Genomic DNA, 26,230 nt, shown 5'->3' with positions numbered 1-26,230 from the left:
TGATAGTGGGGAGTTCAAACGCATTCACTAATGTCCTTCGTTTTAGACTCGAGGTGGGAATAAATGTGTAGGTTGAGGATGAGTAGTAGTTGGCACGAGCCCTCCAGATGCTTCCCTCCCAGCCAGATGTATCACACAGCCAGCCATCGCTAATCGGGATGGAAAAGAAATGTTTCCTACTATTGACAATACTTAGCTTATTAATATTAAATAGTTTATGTTAATGTTGCTTGTTAACTTCCTATAGTTAGGCTTGGTTGTTGAATATTAACTACTCCGCTATAACATCATCCAATGAACACGCCTGGCTAATGAATATTAATTAGCTACGTTCTGACCTTCCAATGGTGGAGGGTTGGACTATGAATATTAAGAACCAAGCCTTAGTCGCAGTAGGATCTGTAAATTCGTTTACTGGGGGTGAGTCCTGAGAACGAGAGAGACGCAGTGTGGGCGGGTTAAGAAACTGCGAGAGGGAGGAGATATAACACTGTCTTTTTTCTCACGGCGTCCACCGAAAACGGGGGCATTGGTTTATTGGTATATAATATTCATATTCTTCCAGCTTCGCTCCTTTTCACAGTTCAAATCATTTCGTGAGGCACCGGAGGCCCCATCGCTCCACCCGTTGCGTTCGCTGTGCTCGTGTGTCGGCGGGCATCAGGCTGTCATAGGTGTGTGAGTGTGTGACGGATGCTTAGAGGAGACTGAGCAGGGTACCATCTCACACCTCACGGTAACGTGCATTTCATCCTAAAATAATATTTCTAATTCGATTCGTGCGCTTATGACAGGGGTTAATATCATCTAAACTGCTCTCTGCTTGTACATATGTAATGATATGGTGATTTCGGGTCGCTTGAATTTATTTACAGGCTTGAAAAATCGATTCATGTTTGTCGCATATATATGTTACAAATATGAGTGAGCTGTAACATTTTAATAACGCGTTTGAAACACCAGTAGGTTATATCACATCTTCCCGTCATTCAAGTTGGCAGCTTTTCATCTTCATTTATTTAAAAAAATAATATTGATGTAGTTTATGTAAATGGCTTATACATCTTTTAAAAAAACAGATGTTATTCGAGGACATGTGTAATGAATCACATTTGATGTTCTGTTAACAAACCTGCCTATGTGATATCCGCGTCCGCGCGCACAGTCTCGAGGATACACCTGCATGCGCGTGTAAACGAGGATGCGCAGACTTCTCACTTTCACGCGCACTCAAATCGCTTAATATCAAGGTTTTATTGATTGTTGATTGTCACTAGTAAATATGGACTATATATATTGACATACTGTATCTCAGATGTAAGCCAGACCTACTCGGTCAAACTAGGCCATAAAGATGATGTCAAGGGTGTTACATATCATATTCACATGTACCTCAGAGCTAGTATTAGTCTATATGTTTACGTTTTAAGAAATGCAAGCAAGGAGATATATATCTGTCTCTCTGTCTCTGTCCTTGCGCTTATCTGTTTCTCCTCTGTCCTCTATCTTAAACATGCTTTATATCAGGTTAATGCATGTTATTTCCCTCTGTCCTTCCCCTCCTTCCTCCCTCAGATGGCCAGAATGAGTTTTCTCTCCTTTCTCCTCTTTTGCTTGACTTCGGTTGCCCATGGCAACAAAGGTCAGTCTCCTCCATCCTTTTGAATGTTGATATTGAGCATTGTGTTGATGATGAAGTGCGAATGAGTGTATTAACATTTTCATTGGCAGCTTTTCGGCACGTACAGTTGATTGAAACCAGTAACTTGATTCATATTGCTGCTGTTAAGTATGAAAACATACTTATTCAATATATAATATATATATGAAGTTATTCAATAGGTCTCCTGTATGAATGACAACTTAGATTTTGTAGAGATCACAAAAGGTAGGCCTCATCTCAAGGTGAAATGGGAAGAGACAACATTGAAAAAAGTGAAGAGACATGGAATGACACACTGGAAGATAAGAGTGAAGAGATGAAAGCTAATGACATAGATATGTAGACTAACTGGTGGGAGAGCAAAATTTGGAGGAGGACAGAGAGGATGCTTAGATATATATATTGTAGGATCTCTGTGAGAAAAAGAGAGGGAGTGAGAGGTCGACTCTTGTCCTTGAAGAAAAGGGTGAAAGCTTATCTATTCTCGTCTCAGCTATTTTTAGAGATGTGGGAAAGCGGAGATGCTGTATTTCTTAATTTACGGCTAATGTTTCTCCCGTGTGTGTGATCATAGACATGCGTAGCTCTTTCTGTCTATCCTCCGTCACAGCTGCTGTTGTCGTTCAAAAAAAATGCTCTGGTCAGTCAGTGTGTGAAAGCGGCACGTGTGATAAATGGAGGGAGTCTGTAATCCGAGGAGTAATCCAGTGGTCTGATGCTCAGATTAATGTTATATGGCTGAGTGAGGGATGAGAGGGAGGAAGGCAGGCGTGGGTGGGTGGGAGAGAGAGGGATAGGTAGAGAGATAAATGGCAAAAAAACACAGACTGACTTGAAATATGAGAGCGAGGTGGTCAGCATGCAGCCACACATGAAAAATCCTTACATGCAAGACTGGTCCATTGAGTTAGTGGTCAGCACTAGTCTAGTAGGATAATATAATATGACCAGAGTCATTTTAATTAAGCAGGGCTCAATAATAAGGATTAGTATTGATGATTTTACTTGCCTTGCCAACATTTTTACTGGGACAACCGCAAAAGAATTATTGGTTTTTATTTTTAACAGTACGTATTTGCTTGAAATTATGTTAATAAAGTTCGGGAGGAGCATGTTCAGATAATCTACCCAATCAGCATCAGAGAAGTTTTCCAGCATCCCCCCTCCACCCCAACTCCTTCTCTCGATTATTCCTATCCCAGCCAGGGATGGGGCTTACTCTGGGTTCGGACTGCACGCCAAATATGCATATTCTATATACTATATCTGATTATATGTTAGTGCGAAATCATGAAATATTTATTTTTTATTCATTTACGTTTTTTTAAAGTTCATTAAATTGATATTTGTTTGCATTTATACTGATATATTTAATATATAAATATACACTACCATTCAAATGTAGGGATCAGTACGATTTTTAAATGTTTTTGATTGAAGTTATGCTCAGTTGCTCACCAAGGCTGCATTTATATGAGGAAAAATACCATAAAAACAGTAATACTATGAAATATTGTTACTATTTAAAAGACCTGTTTTCTATTTCAATATATTGTAAAATGAAATTTAATCATGTGAGGGCAAATCTCCAGTCTTCACATCCCTTAGAAATCCTTCTAATGCTTTTTTTTGGGTGGATACTATGATTTTCAGGATTTGACGTTAATAAAATTATACTGCTCAATGGGAAGTTTAAAAGAACAGCATTTATTTGAAATAGAAATTGTTCCAATTTGTTACAGTGTAAAAAAAATTACTGTAAATTTGTATTAGTTTAATGCAAATAAAAGTATTCATTTATTAAAAAAAAAAAACTGACTGAACCCCAACATTTATTGAATGTATATAAATAATAAATAAATAAACACTCCATAAATAAAAAACTGGAAAACAATGGCATACAAATGCAAAAATATGATTGGTTTGCCGTTTTCAACACATACTTAATGTTTTTAAGACAAGCTAGATAACATTATATCATCCACAAATCTGGGGAATTTGCAACAACAAACAAAATATATCACAGAAAACCAAACGTTTAAGTCAAGGCATAAAATGGGAAATTCACGATAATGAATGTAAGATTTTCAGTAGCAATGCAGCACCGACCGGAAAGACCCCAGGCCAGCGGGTCACCCTTATTGTTGAAGATTTTTCCGTCTATTTCTATTTTCTTTTGTTTGATGTAGGTTTGCATGGTTCGGTCTTTCTCTTAGCATTCACCGAGAGCTTTCTGTCTGTATTTGAGTGATAGGCGCAATATACCTCACGGTGTGCGATCAGGCCCAACATCTCTACATCTAATTACTCTGCAAAGCAGCGATGCATATCATTCTGTGTATGTGTGTGTGTGTTTATGTGTTTGTGTGTGTTTTGTGTGTGTCCATCACACAGTTTTGGTGGATCCCCATATGGGTATGTTTGTAACTTAATGTGCAAGTGTTTAATGCATACGTACAGCTGGTCGAACCATTTCACCATCTGCCACTAATGTATTTCAGCACGACTTTTTTATTTGTTGCACATTCCTTCGACTTGATCTCCTTGTGTTTGTCTTTGAACCTCTGCTCACTCACCTTCATAACGGCGTGTTATAAATAGTCTTTTGTCAGAAAAAAAATAGCCGTTTGTTCTGAATCGCAGTTTGTTCCTGTGTCTCTCACACCTGTCCCTTGCTTTTGTGATTGTTTTTTCTCAGCAAATAAACACAAGCCATGGATCGAGACGGAGTACCAAGGGATCGTCATGGAAAACGACAACACTGTCCTCCTCAACCCTCCTCTGTTCGCCCTGGATAAAGATGCACCGCTGCACTATGCAGGTAAAGATGCTGATAATGTCGCAAATTTACTTGTTATAGTCATGCTGTGATGAATCATCATGATAGGTCACATTAGCAAAGTTTAGTGGGCAAAACAGATCCATTGTCTTTTGTCAATAGCACAGCTCACACAGATTACACTTTCAAACCAAGCAGTTTTCTGTTGGTCAACGCACCGAGTCCATGTGACCAACTTGAAACCATTGCAAAATCAGCTTGAGGAAATCTATCGCCCTCACATGAAATTCTTGACCCCATAGATTCCTATTAAAATGCCTGGCTTTCACTCCTGAAAATTCACAGAACAACGATGAATTCGCACCTTTAGTCGGTAGTTATAATCCTTTACACCTAAAGTGTGAAACGGAAGCAATAGTTGTGCGTAGTCATATTACTAGTGTACTTCCAAATGACAGGGTCTAGTTAGGGGTTTGGTGTAAGGGTTATTTTGAAGGGGAAGGAGCAGCTAGTTCAGTACTGCGGTAAGTAATTACATGTTATGTTTACAAAAATTACATGAATTACACAGGGATTAAGGCTGACAGACCTCCCCCTCCGCAGGCTGAGCTAACATTCACAGTGCCGTGTCATTTGTGACAGCACTTCCTGAACACAGACAAGTGTTTACTTCCAGAAGAACACTCAACAGCCCTTTTCACATCATTTCACACATTAATGTTTTTTTCCACTTGTGTAGTAATGGCACTTTAAATTAGGATTTGGAAATGGATTGTCACGTACAAATATATTTTATTCAAATGTAATCAGTGCAGACTTCTTTTTCTCTTTTTTTTAGGGGAGATCTGTGGGTTTAGGGTTCATAACGGACCTGGTGGTTCTGGTTCGGCACAGTTTGAGGCCGTGGTGTTGGACCGCTCCACTGGAGAAGGTCTGGTTCGGTCCAAGGAGCCTCTGGACTGTGAAAGCCAGAAGGAGCACAGCTTCACCATCCAGGCGTATGACTGCGGTGAAGGTCCTGACGGCACCAACAGCAAGAAATCCCATAAGTAAGAGATTTTTTTCCATTTAAATTCCTGGGTTTTGCAAGTTCATGAAATAAACTGTCGTGGTCATCCATTTTGGATTCTAAATTGCACTCTTAACCCTTTTTTTTCCCAAGGGCCACCGTGCACGTTCGTGTAAATGACGTGAACGAGTTCTCTCCTGTCTTTGTTGAGCGTCGGTATGAGGCGTCGGTGCCTGAGGGTCGTCTGTTTGATCGGATTGTGCGGGTGGAAGCCGTGGATGCCGACTGCTCCCCACAGTACAGCCAGATCTGCTTCTATGACATCATCACACCCAACGTCCCTTTCACCATTGATAACGATGGTGAGAACTACAACTGCAAAAGTTTTTTACTACAATATTGTTCTATATTTTTAGTCTGGTGTTTTAAGTTTTGATGTCTTTAATTTCAAACTAATATCTATTTAATCTCCAGGTTGATGATTAAAATTGAACATGAATAAAAGGTTTTCACTGTCGCCTGTAGCTTCCATACAAGATTTGATAAGGCTGTGAGGTTTGAAGCAATTTAACTCTAGTTATGAAATAAAAAAAAAAAACTGTTGGACTGAATTGAACAATTAAATCTTTTGAACACATGATGAAATTTTTTTTCTCTGAAGTATGAAGGTGAAGGCTGTTTTTTACTAGCTATCTACATATTTGAACAAAAAGGATTTAAAGGTATGAAAAATCTGTATCATTTTCTTTTATGTCCTTTTAAACCTGGATTTTCTTCTGTGGACATAAAATACAAAAGATAGATTTTGTTTAAAAAAATGTAAGTCAGTATTTTTTGTCCATACAATAGAAGTCAGTGGTCTGTTTAGTTCTATAAAAAAAGAATTTTCATTTTTGGGTGAACTATACCTTAATTCAGAATAATTATAATGTAGGTCCCCATATTAATGTGAAAATTATTGAGCATTATTAATAGTGTAATATTATTAAAGCGGCAATATTATTACTTTGAGATGTGCTTTTTTTTAATTTAAGACACATTTGATTAAAATTATTTAATTTTGATAATGGTGATAAAATTGCCTAAAACTGCTTTTACATCCACCCCCATAATAGTATTGCAATATATAATATTATAATCCTTCCCGTGAAGATCATCATTTTATACAATTGTTCCAAATAATTGTTTATCTCAAAAATGAGGTTGCATCTCAGTGTTAAGCTGGTTTTTAGGGTAACATCCAAGTTCTCTGAACATCCCAGTTTCTGCAGTGAGACTGAGGGATAGTGACCCTTCCTGATCATTCAATGCAGATCAGAGCACCCATTGACAGACTGAGGGGGAGGCGATCAATAGCCGACATTTTGTAACATGACAAATGCTGATGAAGAAGGAACTGGCCGATGGAAAGAAAACGAAACAAGGGAGAAAGATACAAAGAGGAAGGCGCACAAGGAAGAGAAGTCCTCCTTTAAGCCATGACTTTGCAGATTTTTCTGCTATAGTGTGTGTGGTTTGGTTTCGTAATTTGGGTCAGTCCGACTCAGGCTGTACCAGACACCACTGTGTGAATATCCTTTTATTTATTGTGCCACTTCAATATCGTTCTTTTACTCTCTCTCTCTCTCTCTCTCTCTCTCTCTCTCTCTCTCTCTCTATCCTCCAGTTCTCTGTTGGCCTTCACCTGTTGCTGTCATCTTTCATTGCTTTGTTTTTGCTCTCATTTTCAGCTGCTTTTGAATCTTTTGCTTTCTTTATCATATGCTCAGTGTCCCTGACAGTAGTCAATCTGTTTTATAATTTCCAATCAGTCACCAAAGCCTCTGTCTTTCAAATATTGTAACATTCTATGTGCCATATAAATAAACCTCTCTCTATCTCTTAAAAATCAAGGGAACATAAAGAACACTGAGCCACTGGACTCCAAACGCCAGCGTGTCCACAGTTTCTGGGTGACAGCATTTGATTGTGGGAAGAATCGAGCTCAGGCTGATGCTCAAGTCATAGTCACAGTCAAACCTTCCTGCAAGCCAGGCTGGATCGGTAATTATATTTAAATGTTTTTGGCTATGAATTCAACATTATTGAAAATCGACAACGCTATGTCTCAACATATGTTATTTCGTATTATTATATGTGTGTTTGAATCACAGGATGGACAAAGCGCATCGAGTATACTCCTGGTTCCGGCAGTATCCCTCTCTTTCCGAACCTGCACTTGGAGACCTGCGAGGAGACGGTTTGGAACATCCAGGCTACTGTTGAGCTTCAGACGGGTCATATTGGGAAGGGCTGTGACAGGGACAGCTACTCCGATCGATCTGTGCGCAGACTCTGTGGTACGTGTGTAAATGGTATCAATTTCTGGTCTGGGAAAACTTTAAATTTTTCTGATAAATTGTCTAGTTTGAATTTGATGATGGCAGACCCTTGTTCATTAGGATTAGACATGATTAGCGGACAGAAAATTGAGGACTTTGGAGTTTATCTGTTGTGCTCTCTGTCGCCCAACTGTTCATCTCATTTAGAGCAGATGGGAAAATATCACAAAACATTCCGTTCTCCTCAGATTAGCAGCAGGATGCAAATCTCTTCAAATTAGGGTTTACTCCAATTACTCTAATTCCATAGCTCTTGCTGACACCAGCCTTGTTTTCAAATCAACAATGTGTTGGCTTTTAACATTTTCAGGTGCTGTGAGGGGTGAAGTCGACCTCCTTCCACCTCCATCTCCTGCAACCAATTGGACCGCCGCGCTGCCGACTCTACCATCCTCTGATTCATCCCTGGTCTTCTCCTTCAATGGCTCCACCCATGTTGCTGTAGTACCTGATTCAGTTGCTTCAGCAGTATCCGGCGACCACTTCACCCTGCAGCTCTGGATGCGAAGAGGAGGTGCCAGCACTCAACCACCGGCCAATCAGGCGAGGGGAACCCGTAAAGAGGAGGAGACTATTGTCTGCAGCACTGTAAAGAATGGTCAGTCTGTGCTAGCTTTGTCATCATGCCAACATTTCAGTAGTCGATACTAGTGCCAGTAAAATTCAATACCACAGAAAAAAAGAAGAGTGTTGTTCACACTCTTTTATTTAAAAAGTTTTAATTCTGTTCAAAAATTTTGGGGGCCTGTACATTTTTTTTAGAAAAAATTTATTAAAATGTTTTATTTCATATCAGATGTGTTTACATTAATGTATTTTTTTTTTTTTTTTTTTATATCAGATGTGTTTACATTAATGTATTATTATTATTTTTTATTTCATATCAGATGTGTTTACATTAATACCAAGATCATTTTTGACCATGAAACTTAGCACTGAAATACCAGTAACTTTGACATCCCTGGTCATATTTGAGCTGCTCTACTAAACAGTGTTATGATCTCATTTCCAGATGACACATACTCTCATTACTCTTTATCGGTACATGGCTGTCGTCTCTCTCTCTTCTATTGGCCGGATGTGTCCGCTGCAAGACCCGTCAAATTCCTTTGGAAACTGGAACAGGTAAACGAACCGTGACAGCAAATCTCAGTTACTTGAATTCTGTCACACACAGTCTGTCACAGGAACTAATTGAGATATCTTGTTTTGCATCATATAAACATTGCACATCTGGATGTGTACACCCTGTTTTCAGAGCTTAGCTGAACTTTGACTTCTGTCTCTGATAGGTGTGTGACAGTGAGTGGCATCACCTGTCCCTTAGTGTGCAGTTCCCCTCTGTCACACTATATGTGGATGGTGTGACCTTTGACCCTGCACTCATCCATGACAACGGAGCTATCCCCAACCCCGCACCACACCAACGGCTGGTCATCGGAGCATGCTGGGGTAATTTTACAATTAGTCATATGTGATAAATCTTCAATTAGTGTGAAGATATCAGCAGTAGGTGGAGCAGAAATCTGTAGTACTGTTCTTTTCTGAGACTTTGTGTGTTTCAGCTATTAATAGACTCATATATTATTTAGCTAAACAGAACCGTTCTTACACACTGTGGCTCTCATTTAGAGTGTGTGTGGTGGAAAGATGCTCAAGCTTTCAATCTCCCTCTGTTCTGCTAACTGGGTCACCTAGTCTGTGTTCATCACCTCTTAAGATAATGTTTTGACACTGAGCTGAGGCTTTAACTTATAGTTAGCCTAATAATGACAGTTGAGTTATGCCATTATTTACTCACCCTCATGTCATTTCAAACCATGAGCAGTAATTATAAAAACTTGTGATTGTTACGCCGCTTTAGCCATATAAAACGAGTTCATAGTGACCAGGGACTCTGTGCGGGTTGCTTCTCTTCTGCTAAAGATGTTAAGCGCCACATTAAGAGCTGCAGATGACGGGGTTATTTTTACAACAGTATCAGAAACGGTGAGCAGCAAAATAGATATTTTTGCTGAAACGCTGCAGAAAACAAGAATGCAGCTAATTCAGTTATTTTTATCTGGCATACAGATGACTGATCGTTTAACTAAACCAGGTTTTTGACAAGAAGGTATTTTGAAGAATATGGGTAACCAAACAGTTGATGGACCCCACTGACTTCCATACTTAGTAGGAAAAAAAATACTATGGAGGTCAATGGTAGTACATTAACTGGTTACCAGCATTCTTCAAAATATCTTCTTTTGTGTTTAGCAGAAGAAAGAAATTTATACAGGTTTGGAACAACTTGAGGGTGAGTAAATGATGACAGACGTTTTGATTTTTCCCATACATTAATCAGCATATTAAGAGCATTTCATAATAAACAATGTTATCATTTGGGAAATTATTTAGAGATGGCGAGGAAAGACAAAAAACTTTGAAATGACTAGTTTACTTTGTTTTGTGCTCATGATGAGAGTTTTGATTATTAAATTATATGTTGTTTGTTTTTAGTAGTAGCAAAATATAAAAATGGTCCATAATTTTCTTAAGAGGTAAACTGTGCACCCACAGTATGTTTTCTCAGTCCCAAGGCCTTCTATGAGCCATACACGTACGTAGGTGTCTAAAAATAGTAGCCTGTTAAAACAGCTGATCTTACCTTTTCATATTCATATACAGTTACTTTTTTTGGTAAATATTGGTAAAAAATTCTTAGACATCACTACTTTTGCTCTCGAGCCCAAGATTCTTATCTTTCATAACTATTCATGACTATCATCACTATTTTGAGTACTTAGTATTTTTTCTTTAATAAAGTACTACGGCTGCCCCGATGGAAATGTACAAGTGTTCCAAAAAATTATTGGCCTGACCTTTAATTGAAAAGAACATGTATAGTGCTTTTTTGTCTTCCAATATAAAATAACAGAATATAGATTACCATTCAAAAGTCTGGGGTCAGATTTTTTTCAAAGAAATGAATACTGTTATTCAGCAAGGATGCATTAAAGTGATCAAAGTGACAGTAAAGACATTAATAATGTTAAAAAAAGATTTCTAATCAATACATTTAAATAAATGTTGTTCTTTTGAACTTTCAGTCAATGTAATCTTTAAAAAAAAAATCAATACTGTTTCCACAAAAATATTAAGCATCACAACTGTTTTCAACATTGATGATGATAAAAAATCTTTAATGAGCACCAAATCAGCATATTAGAGTGATTTCTGAAGAATCATGTGACACTGAAGACTGGAGTAATGATGCTGAAAATTCAGCTTTATCATCACAGGAATATATTACATTTTGACATTAAAATAGAAAACACTTTTGAACTGTAGAGCAATTTATTTTCACATCATATACATTTATATATATTTTTATATATATGGTTTAAATACAGTTTATAACATTAAATATTAATTTTAATACATTAAAATAGCAAATAGTTATTTTAAAATATTTCACAATATATCTTTTTTTTTTTACTATATTTTTGATCAAATAAATGCAGCTTTGGCGAGCATCAAAGACTTTTGAACGTTAATGTAGGTTTCAAATGACATGTATGTGAGTGAAGAATGACAGTTCTTTCCATTATTTAGAGGAACTATTCCTTAAAAATGAATGAATACAGCTTTTTATTTACTTTCCTTTATTCCTCCCTATAGAGCCAGAAGAGAAATCGAAAGACATTGTGAACAACACCATGCCAGAGAGTAAAGACACAGGTGAGGTGCACACCAGGAGAACATGCCTATGTTTGTGTGTGGATGAGGGTGTGCAAGTATGTGTTATTCATGAGCTTTCTGGGATCAATAGAGATACTCAGTTAAATGCCAGCATGTGTTTAATGTTCTTAAAAGAGTCTGTATCGATTCATATTTATAAATCCTCTCCTTTTGGTCCACAGGGAAGTTTGTCAGTGGTTACAAAGGGCTTTTGTCAGGAGTAACAGTGCGTCCAGGAAATGTGGAGCCACACAGTGTAGTGGAGTGCCTGTATGCCTGTCGAGAGGGCCTTGATTTCGGAGACCTTGAGACTTTGGGCTCAGGCATGAAGGTACATTCAAACTATAACTTAAAGTTTGATAACTTTACATTTTTACCCATAACACAGGCCAGATTTCTTCCCAAAGGCCCATTTCCCCATTTCTTTTTAAATGCACTACTATAAATGTTCTGGTTTGTTTTTTGTCTAACTGAGATGCAAAATTGTTTTCTATAGTAATCTGTCAGTAGCAGGGCCGTCGCTAGTGGGGTAACTGGGGTAGACTGACTGACTGACTGAAAACATAAATCAGTGTACCAGAAACGCCATGAAAAGAAGGAGAGGGAGGCCAGGAGAGTTGTATCCCAGTCGATAAAGACGTTCTTAAAGTCAGGTTGTATTGTTATTTCACTGGGAATAAGAAAACCGTCTACAGCCTGCCGGGTCCTGTCACTCTTCATTATCGGTGCGCACCACAATCGACCGAATGATTACGTGGTCAAAATCCCTGTCTTTTACACTATTGTAAATAGAGTAAAAAAATGTACCCGAGTCACGACGCATTGCATTATGCACCTGACCTGCCGGCTAATGATGTATTTATTACATCAAGAAAACACGAATACAACACACTGCACTTGGATGAATATATTTATTAGATTTATTTAATAATATTACTAGTTCCATTTTATCTTTATTAAAAAATAAGACAATAAATTATAATTTTTTTTTAATTTGACTGCAATCTTGTCAATTTCTAAATGTTTACTTTTTGATTTATGAATTATAACAGACTGATGGGGAAAAAAACATAATTTTGCTGTTAATTTTTAATACATTTTTGGTTTTATTATTATTGAACAATTTCTTGCTTTTTGTTAGTTTTTATTAGTTGTCATTTTTAAATAAAAATGTAAAGGGGAACTTGGCAACTATTTCAACTTAATAAATCAGTTTAGAAATCATTTGTATGGTTAAAGGAGTTAGGGTTAGGGTTAGGGTTGGGTATCGTTTGAATTTGAACGATTCCGATTCCGATTCCGATTCCTTGTTTCGATTCCGGTTCCTAACGATTCTCGATTCCGATTCTTTTAAGAGGCAGGATCAAAAAAGTTTAGATCAATTTTAATTCTATGAACTTTTTACTTTTTATGAAATTTACTATGAATTTCTCACAGGGCTGTTTTCAACTACAATATAAATATCAAATCTATTTTAAACAACTTTTTTTATGACATTTTAAATGAGCTAGCTAACCAACGGTCTTTCTGAAGGAAATAGTCTGACCTTCTCCATCAATTGAAATATAAAAAAAAAATTGCATCACAATAAGTGTATTGTATTGTATGTGATTGTCACTAACATTTTAGTAACTAAACTGAATTTTATTAGGTTTAGTGACAACATGTTACAATGTTTACATGATACAATTTCTGGTAAGCTACGCTTTTTTATTATTTCATTTCAATTCAGTTATTGTGATTTGATTTAATATTGACTCATTTGGATAAATATTAGGTACTTAAGATAGGCGTTAATTTTTCTCAAGAAAAAAACAACTCACCTAATGCTGTAAACATACAGAGAGCCCTATCAGCTGGCAGTATTATTTAAGGTTAAAAATAACTCAAATTAAATATAATGCGTTTTTTTATTTTTATTATAATAACAACTTTATTTAATGATATAAGTACAAATATAATAAATATGTAATATAGTACACATATTTAGCAAAATACTCTCTATAGCTCTTTTTTTCTTGCCAACTGTGTGCTATAGCCTATATGTTCATTAAATGGCTTTCCTGAGGTAAATATGACATAATTGTTCTCCAGCTATGTTATTGACCTCTTCACGCTGATAAAAAACACTGATTGATCGATATTATATATGAGGAATATACAGTTAGGTAAGTTGTAGCCTAGGCTACTGTATCTTTCAACAGTGTTCGTGTTTTTTTACTATTAGCTGCTAGTCGAGATGATCGGTTCACTTGCGCTAGGGATCTGTCACGTCACATTTACAAGCACCAAAACGGTATTTATTGTTTGAATTTCGTAATAAAATTGACAGAATCTGAGAGCTGAGATTTTTTTGTATATCATAAATAGGGCTGGGTATCGATTCAGATGTTACAATTCGATTCGATTTCGATTCGCAAGCTCTAATTCGATTCGATTTCGATTCTCGATTCGATTCTCGATTCGATTTGACTCACTCAATGAATATTAAATACAAATCCTATATTTATTAAAAAAAGAAAAAGAAAAGAAAAAAAAGTGAACAAGTTTTCAAGTGTTTAATTAATAAAAAGAAATTAAGAGCTACAAACCTGTATATTAAACTCTTTTTATTTTAGGTACACTTGGGTACATTAAAACAGAACCCAACTCTATATTTCAAATGCATACAATGAATAGACAGGATTTTGATGCAAGATGAAAAATTGATGCTGAAAATTGGACAAGTCAGAACAGTCGCATGTCTTGATCAAACAGGTTAACAATCCTCACATAAACCCACATATAAAAACGTTGCATATAATATAATATGTGCCCTTCCTGTCTAACAGCTAGGCCATACAGAAATTGAATAAAATTATCAAACAGTCTGTGTTGCATTAATTATAAATTATATATTGACTAATCAAAGTTACAAAAGTTTTTTATTCAAGAGCAGTGAGTGTTTTTCTCTGTTCTCTTTGTTCTTTGATTAACTTAAATGACAGAGATAATTAGTGGCTACAGTGTACTGTCCCTTTAAGACCAGCCGCTGTTGACAGAGACGCGGAACTCACACGCGGACTCATTCTCTCACGAGGCACAACTCTTCACGTTCATCATAAGACTGCTCTTATGTTATAAAGATACTCGACAAAAATACATTTTGGCATAATTGTGTGTGTTCTTCGTTCAAGCGCGAAAGATAATTCTATTCTGTGCTGTCTTGTGCGCACGCACGATATCATCGCAAGTTTTTCTGTCACAGTCACGACAGCATTTTGGCAGCATTTTGGTCATATAGCCTAATTGCGTATAGGCTTGTCATAGCGATTGCGATATGATTAAACGTGCAGCACTAATTGAGGTTATTTTATGATTTAGATAAAACTACCATAAAATCTCACAGCATTAGCTATAAAATTGAGTTTGCAAGCCTATGAACAGTGGAGGAAAACTAATACATAAAGATGGAAAAAAATCGATTCTTGGCGTTTGAGAATCGATTTTGAATCGACCACATTTTAAAAAACGATTAATCGAAAAATCGATTTTTTTGCCCAGCCCTAATCATAATGTCACGATCCACACAAGAACAGAAGAGAGGTAGATCCAATTTGCAGTATGTGGTTTTTAATGTAGGGTAATCCAATCTCATAACAGTCCAGGCAGGGGTCAAAACCAAGGTAGCAATCCAACAAACACAAGAACGAACAAACAAACAGGTCTAACGACAGTACTCAGAAGTGGTGAGAAATACAAGGACTCCGTGACACATACTAAAACAGACAGGGTTATATACACAGGGAAATGACAATGCTAATGGGGAACAGGCTGAGTTTAATGATCAGTGATAAGGGACAGCTGAGTGCAATGAAAAGACAAGGATCATGGGGGATGTAGTTCAAGAGTGTGATGGACACCGTGGGGAAGGAGGACATCTAGTGGTGACCCAAGGAACATAAACCAGACACTGTGACACATAAAGTAACTGCTCTGTCTAGTCTGTCGGTCTCCGTGTCCTCTTTGCTTCACGATTTTTATTGTGCGTGAGAAAATGGATGTGTGGTGTGAGAACGTGTGAGAAGTGTCAATTGCGTGTGTCTCACGGTAAATGCGTGAAAGTTGGCAGCTCGTAAATGTGTTTTCATGAATATATATTTTTTTTTACGTTTGCCGGCATCGCGCGCAGTTTTCAAACGGACGAGCAGAGGACGAGAGAATATTATAGTTGCAACTTGCAAGATACCGAAGAATAAGAAAACATCATATGTGCGTTTTTAAGGTTTAACGTCAGGGTTGTTTGCTCTGAATACATTTTATGAGACGCTGTGTGAATTGATAAGGCAATTCACACAGCGTCTCATAAAATGTGTCGGTTCGCAGTTTAGCATAACAATCAATATACGCTTACACCTGTGCTAGTACACGCATTTACCATGCCGTGTGTACGTTACAAATGTTTAACTAAAGTGTCAGCGAGTTAACATTTGGCAGTTTGAAATCGATTATGTAGTTACTTCAGTTCAGAATAGGGCTAGAAATGACTTAGACAGCGGTTTCTTCTTCCGGTCGGCGGACTGTGAATCGAAACTAGGAATCGAAATTTAAACTTTTGAACGATTCCGGGAAAATCGCAAAGCTAGTCCCGGTTCCAATCGATACTCGATACTCGATACCCAAGCCTAGTTAGGGTTAGGGTCAGAAATGTATTTCAATTAATCATAAAATGGCCCTGATATGTCACTAGACATTAAGAAATCATGTTCATTTCAAATACTTATATCACTGACAACAGTAGTCCGGCCAGGATATTGTCATTTAAAAAGTGTAGTTGCAGCCCTCAACTGATGTTGATGTTGTCATCTTGTGTTTTGGCCTGAAGCTCCACCCTCCGGCTATCTACCAATCACGAAGTCAGTAGTGTTTCGGCATCCGGGTTGCCAGCTCAGCTCTAGTTACCACAGCTGCAGCTACAAACGTTCGTGCTGGATCCTGCAGCCTATCTGGCAACCTCGAGTCAGGGGGGAGGGGGAGAGGATACACCGCTCTACACTACAGTAATTTGAAAGTGATTGCAGTACCAGTTTTGGCCACAATCTTACATATGGTTCCTTTAAATAACCTGTTCTGGTGAGAATGGTGACTTTCCCCGCACCCCTCAGCTTTCCCCAGTGGAAAACCAACCTTGCAACATGGGGACTAACGTCCCGGTAAGTTGGCAATAGGAAGTCTCGTGAGAACGAGAACGAGCGAGAAACACAAACTGCTTTACGGCAATTCAACATAAACACACACGCCAAATGATACTGTGTATGATGTATTACCCACCTCGGTAGACACAGCTCCACACGATAAAGTTGGCCGGCTCCCACAATAACAAATGCACATGAGCATCTCAGTGAGATTTTTTTACTACAGTGTTGTGAAATATACGGCCCACAGCTGTAGGGGGAGCTCGTTGAGAAAACACACGACAACAAAAGGGAAAATCAGCTAAGAAATGGCTAGAGTTGCCATGTTCTCCTTAACTTTTAAAATAAAGGTTTTACATCAACATCACCATCTTCTGTTATATGTGGGCCTCCATGCTCATCTACTGTACTGTATATGATATTGGTGGAGGGTGGGGGGGGCCCCACATCAATATTTTTTCAGGGGGCCCCGAATCCTCTAGCTACGGCCCTGGTCAATAGTGCTTAAGTTGCATTTAACCTGCAAAATTCCTGTGACATTTATACAAGCTCGATTTTTTTTATTTTGCTAACCCTAGTTTATTTTCCTCAGGTGCATGTGAACCCTAGCCAGTCCGTACTGGTATTAGAGGGAGACGACATTGAAAGTTTCAACCGTGCTGTTCAGCAGGTGACATACAGGAACTCTCTACGATTTGCCACCCCTGGTGTCCGTCCGCTCAAACTCACCACCTCTCTGAGGTAAATGACAACCCACACACTGAAATAGTGATCAACTCTCACGCATTGAGCGTGAGACTCACGCAATTTACACTTTTCACACGCTCTCACGCCACACATCCATTTTCTCACGCACAGAAAAATTGCGGAGCAAAGAGGTACTTTTAATATTAAACTAATTATCAGCTCTTAGATTCCGTCAATTTTATTACGAAATTCTGACAAAAATACGTTTGGCGCTTGTAAATGTGACGTGACAGATCGCTGAGCGCCTCAGTTCAAGTGCACGTGAACCGATCATCTGCAGTACAACTTACCGAAAGTATACATAATATCGACCAATTCGTGTTTTTCAACCACGGAAAGAGGTCAATATATAATAGCAGGAGAACAATTATGTCACATAACGTTACATTTACCTCAGGGAAGCCATTTTATGACCATAGCATGTTAATTGAATAGAAAAAATAGCTAGAGAGGAGATTTTGCTGAGCACTATATTACATATTTATTATATTTTTACTTATGTCATTAAATAATTGTTATTATAACAAAAACTGCATTATATTTAATTTCATTTGTTATTTTTAACCTTTAATAATACCAGCAGATAGGGCCCTCTATGTTTACAGCATTAGGTGAGATTATTTTTTAAAATAAAATTTTAAATAAACATGTATCCAAAGTAGTCAATATTGAATCAAAATCGGAATCAAATCACAAGAATGGAATTGAAATCTTGAAATTTTTGTCAAGCAATAATAAAAACTGTATCCTACCAGTCATTGTACAATGTAAACATTGTAACATGTTGTCACTAAACTTCATAAAATTCTATTTAGTTACCAAATGTTTTGACAACCACAATTACACTTATTGTGATGCAATATTTGTTTTCAACAAAAATCTCACTCCAAGCTAAACTCAAAAGTTGGCAGCCCTGGATCTTTCTTCAGCATTTCAAATTAACCAACATATCTTAAGTCTTATGAATTCAGACTCAATGTTATTAGTCATTTTGTCAATTTACTGCAGTGGACAAGTAGGTTAGTTTAGTTTGTGTTTAACTGCCTAAGCTGAAATTAAAATTAAAAGCGAATTAAAGAGAAGGAGATGAAACAACCAATTGCTAAGTGGAGAGTGAAGAAAATCTGTAAAGATGTTGAGATATCAAGTCAAGGGGTTGCGGTGAGCAGCTGTAGCATCAACAATAAATGTAACCAGCTGCTCACAATGAACATATTAATTAGCACATATTCACATAAAACATATGGGCACACATTTCTACATACAAGCGTGAATACTGTCACACTATCAAGTATTAATTGATAATATAACATACTGATTCATTCATCAAATTAACAACAATTAATCATATATACTTTACCATTTAAAAATTTGGGGTCAGTAAGATTTGTGTAGACTTTTAATTTGTTACAAAAAAAAATAATTCAAATGTTTTCACCATTGATAATAATAATAAATGTTTCTTGAGCAGAAAATCATCATATTAGAATGGTTTCTGAAGGATCATGTGACACTGAAGACTGGAGAATGATGCTAAAAATTCAGCTTTGCCATCACAGAAATAAATAACTTTTCAACATATATTAAAATAGAAAACAGTTATTTTAAATTGTAATAATATTTCACAGTATTGCTGTTTTACCGTATTTTTGGATCAAACAAATGTAACCTTGGTGAGCATGAGAGACTTCCTTTAAAAATATAAAAAAATCCAACCCAACTCAAACTTATGAATGGTGGTGTAGATCAATAATTTATTACTTAAACAAGACCAAATACAAATATGGCACTATTATAGAAGACAAATCAGCCTAAAGCATTATTAAATGTGTTAGCTTTTAACACATCATAATCTTAAAGCATTCCAGCAAAATTACACAAAATATTTGATATTTTATTCTCAAGTATCTAAATAATCAGTTTAAATCATCACACTTCTCTTTGTCCTTCTGCAGGTGTTTCAGTGAAGAGAGCTGTCTCTCTCTCAGACAGCTGGAGGGTTACCTGGTCGTGCTCCAGCCTGACGCCCCGCAGATCTCTCTGTCTGGGGTGGGACCCCACCTGGCCCGACCAGCCGCTGAATTTGAGGGTCCTCAAGGGGTTCCCTTGTTTCCTGAGCTCCGTATCGTCTGCTCCTTGTCTCATGCTGTGAACACAGCTGCTCAGGGCATGGAAGGAGGGGGTAAGCTTTGAACATCTCACCTAAAACTGTGAACTCACAGCTTGATGGATGACCTCTATATGGGCTTTTTTTTATCAAAATGAATTCTTTTCATTTATTTCTGGAAAATGATCTCTACATCAGACCCTGTAATAGCCAAGAGGCTCAACCTGATGAATAACTAAGAACAAAAGATCTGCAGTCTAAGAGCGTGTTTTGGTTTTGTCTGGAGGTGGTGCAGCATAGATGGACTTTCTATTAAAGAAGTCAAGATCAATCATCAGATATTTGCAAGTTAGTATGCAAGCGTTGTCTGTCTATGTGTGAGCGAAACTAGCAATGGAATTGCTTATCTGCTTACAGGTTAACCTATACTCATTCTGTTATCTGTAACTTTAAGCTTGTGCAATGCAGGAGACAGAACTTTGCTCTCCTCTCACTTCAGTGTTATGGCCAAAGGCTAGAGTTATTCAGTATTTTTCTGTCTCTTTATCAGCACTGATGTCAGATGCTGTGGCTCACACTCTGGATGGATGTGAAGTCCAGCCCTTGGGGGAGGAGCTAAACCAAGAAAGGGAGGAGCTTCTGGTTGACATGGAGGCGTTAAGAGAGAGAGGGCTGGACATCATTAACACAACGGCCTACATTGCCATCACTGGTAATTATTCATCATTAACTTAACAGCTTACATTTGCATCACTTACAATAAAGTTTGTCTCAATTTTGAACAATATATATATAAATTGTTTTAGAAATTGAATAGTGTTTTGTGCTATTGTGCCTTTTTTATGCTTCTTCAAAATAAATGTCACTTGGTTTAATATTTTATTGAATAATTTAAAACATGTATACGTTTAAGTGTTACTTTAGAGTCCGGGTACTTTCAGGACTGTTGGTGTGTTCAAGTCATGTCGTCAAGATCGTACCCAGCAAGCAATAGCTGTCATTTCACCGTCTAGATTAACTATAGACCTGATATAGTCCGGCTATGAGTAACCCACTTCTAGCCAAAATAATCTTGAATTTGGTTACATGTCGCTTGCGAGATGTATGATGTTCCATCATGTAAGCAAAGTCGACAGTGATTACAAGGTGTTTGGTTTAATTTCTTTGACATGTTCTATGGGTAGCCTGTGCTTCTATTCTTGGGCAATGGTTTTCACTGACAGCCCAAATTTTGTCTTGTCTTAGCCTAGACGTCAGGGCTGTGTTTGGACGGCTGTTAGACGACTTTTAAACGCAAAATTGCGCACATGAATCCCACCACAGTGTCGTAAATACCAGTGGGAAGCTTGGGATTTTCTTTAAGCCCCGATCTGTACGAGTTGGGGGCGTGTAAGTGAGAAACATGACGGAATACAGTGATATTGTCAGGCTTTTCTATTAACAGCGCAGTAAGCTAGTTGCCTGCACAGAATATGATAGCATTATAATATAACAATATAATATGTAACAATAAAGTTTACAGTGTCTTCATAAATGAATTAAAAACATAAATAAGCAAAACACACTTGATGCACATTCCTTGTTCTTCATTTTCTGGAAGTAGATTTTAAGAACCTTGCTGTGTTTTTGTGTAATTGATTAAGAGAAAGTACTCCGCCATCTTACTCCGACAACAGTTCCCACCTCCTAAATACGAACTTCTCAGGAGGACATGAACGCACCATGTAAATGTAAATCATGTACACTAGCGTTCAAAAGTTTGGGGTCAGTAAGATTTTTGTTGATGTCTTTTTGATTAAGGCTGCACAATATATCGTTTTAGCATCGATATCGCGTCAGCGATAGTCACAACGAGGGTGTGCGATGTCAAGTATAGGGATCAGCTGCTCCCTGGGTAGGAACGCGTTTGATTCGCGGATTAATTGCAAAGTTTATCAATCATAGAGTGAATGTTTATCATTTGCATGTGTTTTAAGTCCTGTCAGTTTAAGCATCAAGTGCAAAAAGACTGGAACTCCCGCGCTGTTTTCTGTGCGCATTAAATTCAGTTCAGTTCTCTTTCTCTTTCTTTTGAGCTTGAACGGTCATGTGCACGCAACATGAAGTCGGCGAGTCTCCTCGTAAACACAGTCGGTTATGTGTTGTAAACAATTGAGTAAGAAAACGGATGCGTATCATTATATTGGATCCTTGCTTTATTCTTAAAGTGACAGCAGCCTAATGTACCCACAGATGCTTGTCACCAATGTTAATCAAACAACAAAAGAGAAAGAGAAAATCACTTTTGTAGCTTTAACAAAGATCATTTTGTTTCAAAACATTTTAGCAGAAACACATAATGAACTCATTCCTTTTTATTTCACAGGAAACATTCTTTAATCCTTCGTTTTCTCTCTTTCAGGAGCGGAGTCTATCTCTGTGTACGAGGATGTGTTGCGCTCCATTCGCTATCGCTTAGCAAAGGGCTCTGCTCGCTTTGAAAGAAGATTCCGTCTGTCGTGCTCAGAAATGAACGGCCGGTACACCAGCAACGAGCTCACGCTGGAGGTAATAAGCACCACTGAACACACGCGACACTGATATGGATCCTTCAGCCTGACCTACAGCACATTAACCTAGTACACACACTTCTTGACAAAGAACACCATCGAAAGTGCACACTCTAAATGTTGATGCATAATTAACACACAATCTCACTGTCTTTGTCTCGCTCAGGTGAACTTCCTGCATTCTCTGGACAGTCTGTACCATCCGTCTCACCTGCTGGCGTCTCAGCAGCAGTTCCTCCACCCATCCCATCACACTGGAGAACTGAGTGGACACACACTCCCCAACCCACACCGCAACTCAGGTACATGTCTGAAATATGTAAACACAAATATTTACTGATATATCTCATTTTTCCCCTAGGTAAAATAGGATTAAAAGTGATTAAATGGTTAGTAAAGTTATTTTGGGGTTATTTAAGCTCTTAAGCTCAATTTATAATGTTAGTAAATTGTCTTTTTTTTACTGCAATAGTTTTGAAACTTACAGTATATTGTAATAGTATAATAAAATCATTCATCTCAAAATACAGTTTTATTCCTCATGATATAACCCTTTAAAGAAGTGAAGAGTTCAGATGCAAAAGTCTCTAAGTGCCATCTGAAATTTTCTTCTAGAATGATCACTTTTATCAAGCTTGTATATTTAAGTTCAGTAATTTCACTTAAATTACAATTAATAGGTCATTTTCATTGCCATTTAAGTGAAATTACTGAACTTAAATATACAAGCTTGATAAAAATGATCATTCTAGAAGAAAATTTCAGATGGCACTTAGAGGCTTTTGCATCTGAACTCTTCAAGTATAAACTATAAAGAATAAACATAATGTCTCTCTCTCTCCTCATGCGTAAAGTTGTTCCAGGAGCTGCAACTGTCATCATCATGGTGTGCGTGGGTTTCTTGGTTGTCATGGTGATTCTTGGCGTCTTCCGCATCCGTTCCATCCACCGTCGTGGTGACGGAGCAAGAGGCGGAGGCAAAGAGGGCAGTAACCAATGGGATGATTCGGCCCTCACCATCATTGTGAACCCAATGGAGGTATGAATCCAAAATAGATACATGAAATACTATTCAAAGCTTTGGGGTCGGTCATTTTTTTTGCTATATTTTTGAGAAAAATAAATGTTGTATGCTCACCAAGGCTGCATTTATTTGATTGAAAATACTGGGGGGGGGGGGGAAACTGTACTATTGTGAAATATAATTTAAAATAACTGTTTTCTATTTGAAAATATTTGAAAATGTCATTTATTCTTCTGTGTCACATGATCCTTCAGAAATCATTCTAATATGCTGATTTGGTGTTCAAGAAACATTTCCTATTAATATCAATGTTGAATCAGCTGTACTGCTTAATATTTTTGTGGAAACTATTGATTCCCCTTTTCCCAGGAATCCTTAAACAACAAAAACAACATAATTTTATTTGAAATATAAATCTTTTGTAACATTATAAATATATCTTTACTGTCAGTTTTGATTAATTTAAAGGGATAGTTCGGCCCAAAATGATATTAAACCCATGATTTACTCACCCTCAAGCCGTTCGAGATGCATATGTCAATCATTTTTCAGACGAACACATTTTCAGTTATTTTAGAAAATGTCTTAGATCTTTCAGTGGTTATAATGTCAAGTTATGGGGTCCACCTCCTTCAAGTCCCAAAAATGTGCATGCATCCTTCACAAAAGTAATCCATCCGGCTCCAGGGGGATAAATGAAGGCCTTCTGAGGGTAATCTGTGTGGTTTTGTCGTAAAAATATACATATTTAAAACTTTATAAATGAAAATAACTGGCTTCCGGCAACAGGTAACGCGCGTTCTCGGGAGATGGATGCCGGCGTATGACGTAGGACGTACGCTACGTACGACGGTTCCTACGCTACGTCCTATGTCATACGCCGGCATCCATCTCCCGTGAACGCGTGAACTTTTGTGAAGGATGCATGCACATTTTTGGGACTTGAAGGAGGTGGACCCCATAACTTGACATTATAACCACTGAAAGATCTAAGACATTTTTAAAATAACTGTGTTCGTCTGAAAAATGATTGATATATGCATCTCGAACGGCTTGAGGGTGAGTAAATCATGGGTTTAATATCATTTTTTAACGAAATATCCCTTTAATGCATCCTTGCTGAATTAAACTGTTATTTTATATTTAAAAAAAAAATCTCTTACTCACCCAAACTTTTGTACTGTAGTGTATCAGCATTATTACTGATATGTGTGGTATCTTACACGTCTCTCTTTGTATTCTGTCTCTTAGACATACGAGAACCGCATGGGCATTGCAGCAGATATTGAAGGAGAGTGTGATGATGAGGAAGAAGTAGTGGATTCGCCCGGTGATACCAGTGATGACCAACGAATCATCATCAAGAAAGAGGGAAGAGACTCCGCCCCCAGACGCTATTGAACCAATTAGCCATGCCCACATTCTAAAACTCCTCCCACTCATTTAAAATACAGGAATATACACACACAGATGCACCATCAAAGATAATGAAAAAAGTGTCTAAAACACCTGTGACACAATTATAGGATCTCAGCCTCTGTGAATGCAATGCTTCTCTCTGGAATGTACGCTCCCACAATGCACAAAGCATTCCCTAGTCATCACTCTCGAATCAGATCCCAATATTTATTAATGGCACAATTATGTTCATTCACCATACAACCTTTCCAATTGATGTGCTCACTACACTGTATTAAACATAGGGAAAACACTAATTGTCAACTCGAATAAACTAATTGACTCAGAATGTTTCAAATTACAGCCTTTTGTAACTAATATAATGTCTAAGTACAAAACGACTTCAGAAGCTGTATTTCCTCTGCACAATCTGTCTCTTGATACATTCCTTGAACAAATTCACATGTACAGATATAGAGGACTAGTCAGTAAAGGTGTTTCGTAATAGTGATAGACTGCAGCTAGGTATGCAAGTGCTTTCTTTTAAGCATCACAATACACACGCATGCACGCACACACAAATCTTTTGTGCACCTCTTCTCACAACCTCACGAAAAACACAGTACAGTGCAATGCCCTCTGCTGTATCAGAATGTTAGCTCAACCTGGGCAGTTTTGATTGTACTTAAATGTGTGTAAATACAAATGACTACTACTATTATTATAATTTTTTTGTTGTTTCATTATCTGCGTTAATTTTCAGTCTTTGCACTTTCAGATAGGCTAGGCTAGGAATTTTTTTCTAATATCTCTGGTAACATACTGGTAATATACAGTGACAATGACAACAATAGTATTAGTAATAAGAGCGGTAATGATTGGCTTGATGAATGTCTATTTATTTGTGTGTTCAATTGTGTAATTTAAAACTTGTTAATATCTGATTCACAGTGAAACAGAAAGGCACATTATTGTAATGCCTAAACACTCCCACTCTGCCATCATCCTCCCTCTCTCTTTTCTCCTCCGTCCTTTCTCCATCCTTACACTCTTTAGATACTGCCACTGCTTTTTTTGGTTTCTGAATGTACAACTGTGCCAACCCTTCATCATTCCAGCTCGCACTTCCCTCTCTTTTCCCGTGACTATTTCTCTGTCTGTGTTAGTGTACAGTGGAAACCTGTCAGTAAATAAGGCCTGTTGTTTTTGCAGTGTGATATTAAGAATGGATAAATTTGCATTAATAAGCTATATTATTTCAATGGTTACCATTGAGACAATTAACTATACTTATAGACACAATGACATGGATTATATGGATTGATTGATTGTTATTGATAAACGTCTGAAGAAATAACCTGTTCAAAAAATTCATAATAAAAACACACGGATGACGTCAGAAGGTGGTCTCTGTTTTTTTTTAAATGTTTTTTTTTTAAGGGGATAGTTGAATACAACAGTCAGAATGGCATAAACAGTCAGTTTACATCAAGAAACTGGCATGAAAGGCTCAAAACATCAGAACCAGATCAAATTCAAATCAGAAAAGATTAATATATACATTTAGGGGAAAAAACTGATTGCACATGTTAGCAAGGGCTTCTAATGGTTTAGGCTTATTCATTTGATAAATATAACAAACGGAGTGGGGAGAGGGAGGTGGTGAGGAATCTACATTT

The 26,230-nt window shown here is 37.4% G+C and overlaps 1 protein-coding gene across 3 annotated transcripts; it reads left to right on the top strand.

Moving 5' to 3' along the window:
- Window positions 1–401: 401 nt before the first annotated feature.
- On the top strand, window positions 402–25,953 carry clstn3 (calsyntenin 3). 3 transcript variants are annotated; one of them, XM_082149094.1, is made up of 19 exons: window positions 402–540; window positions 1,576–1,642; window positions 4,362–4,484; window positions 5,281–5,491; window positions 5,605–5,813; window positions 7,345–7,494; window positions 7,605–7,790; window positions 8,143–8,430; window positions 8,845–8,957; window positions 9,125–9,284; window positions 11,493–11,552; window positions 11,735–11,883; window positions 17,319–17,467; window positions 19,429–19,655; window positions 20,131–20,292; window positions 21,982–22,127; window positions 22,296–22,431; window positions 22,984–23,168; window positions 24,405–25,953. In XM_082149094.1, the coding sequence occupies exons 2-19, from the start codon at window positions 1,576–1,578 to the stop codon at window positions 24,552–24,554; spliced, it is 2,871 nt and encodes a 956-aa protein (XP_082005220.1). In that variant the 5' UTR covers window positions 402–540; the 3' UTR covers window positions 24,555–25,953. The 3 variants fall into 3 exon arrangements, with proteins under 3 accessions (XP_082005220.1, XP_082005219.1, XP_082005218.1); XM_082149093.1 differs by having other exon boundaries at window positions 406–674; XM_082149092.1 differs by having other exon boundaries at window positions 406–736.
- The last annotated feature ends 277 nt before the right edge of the window (window positions 25,954–26,230 follow it).

Source organism: Leuciscus leuciscus (assembly GCF_965113295.1).
Source record: "Leuciscus leuciscus genome assembly, chromosome: 20".
NCBI classification, from domain to species: Eukaryota; Metazoa; Chordata; class Actinopteri; order Cypriniformes; family Leuciscidae; genus Leuciscus; species Leuciscus leuciscus.
The sequence above is the reverse complement of the archived record's forward strand: the minus strand, read 5'-3'. Positions and strand labels throughout refer to the sequence as shown.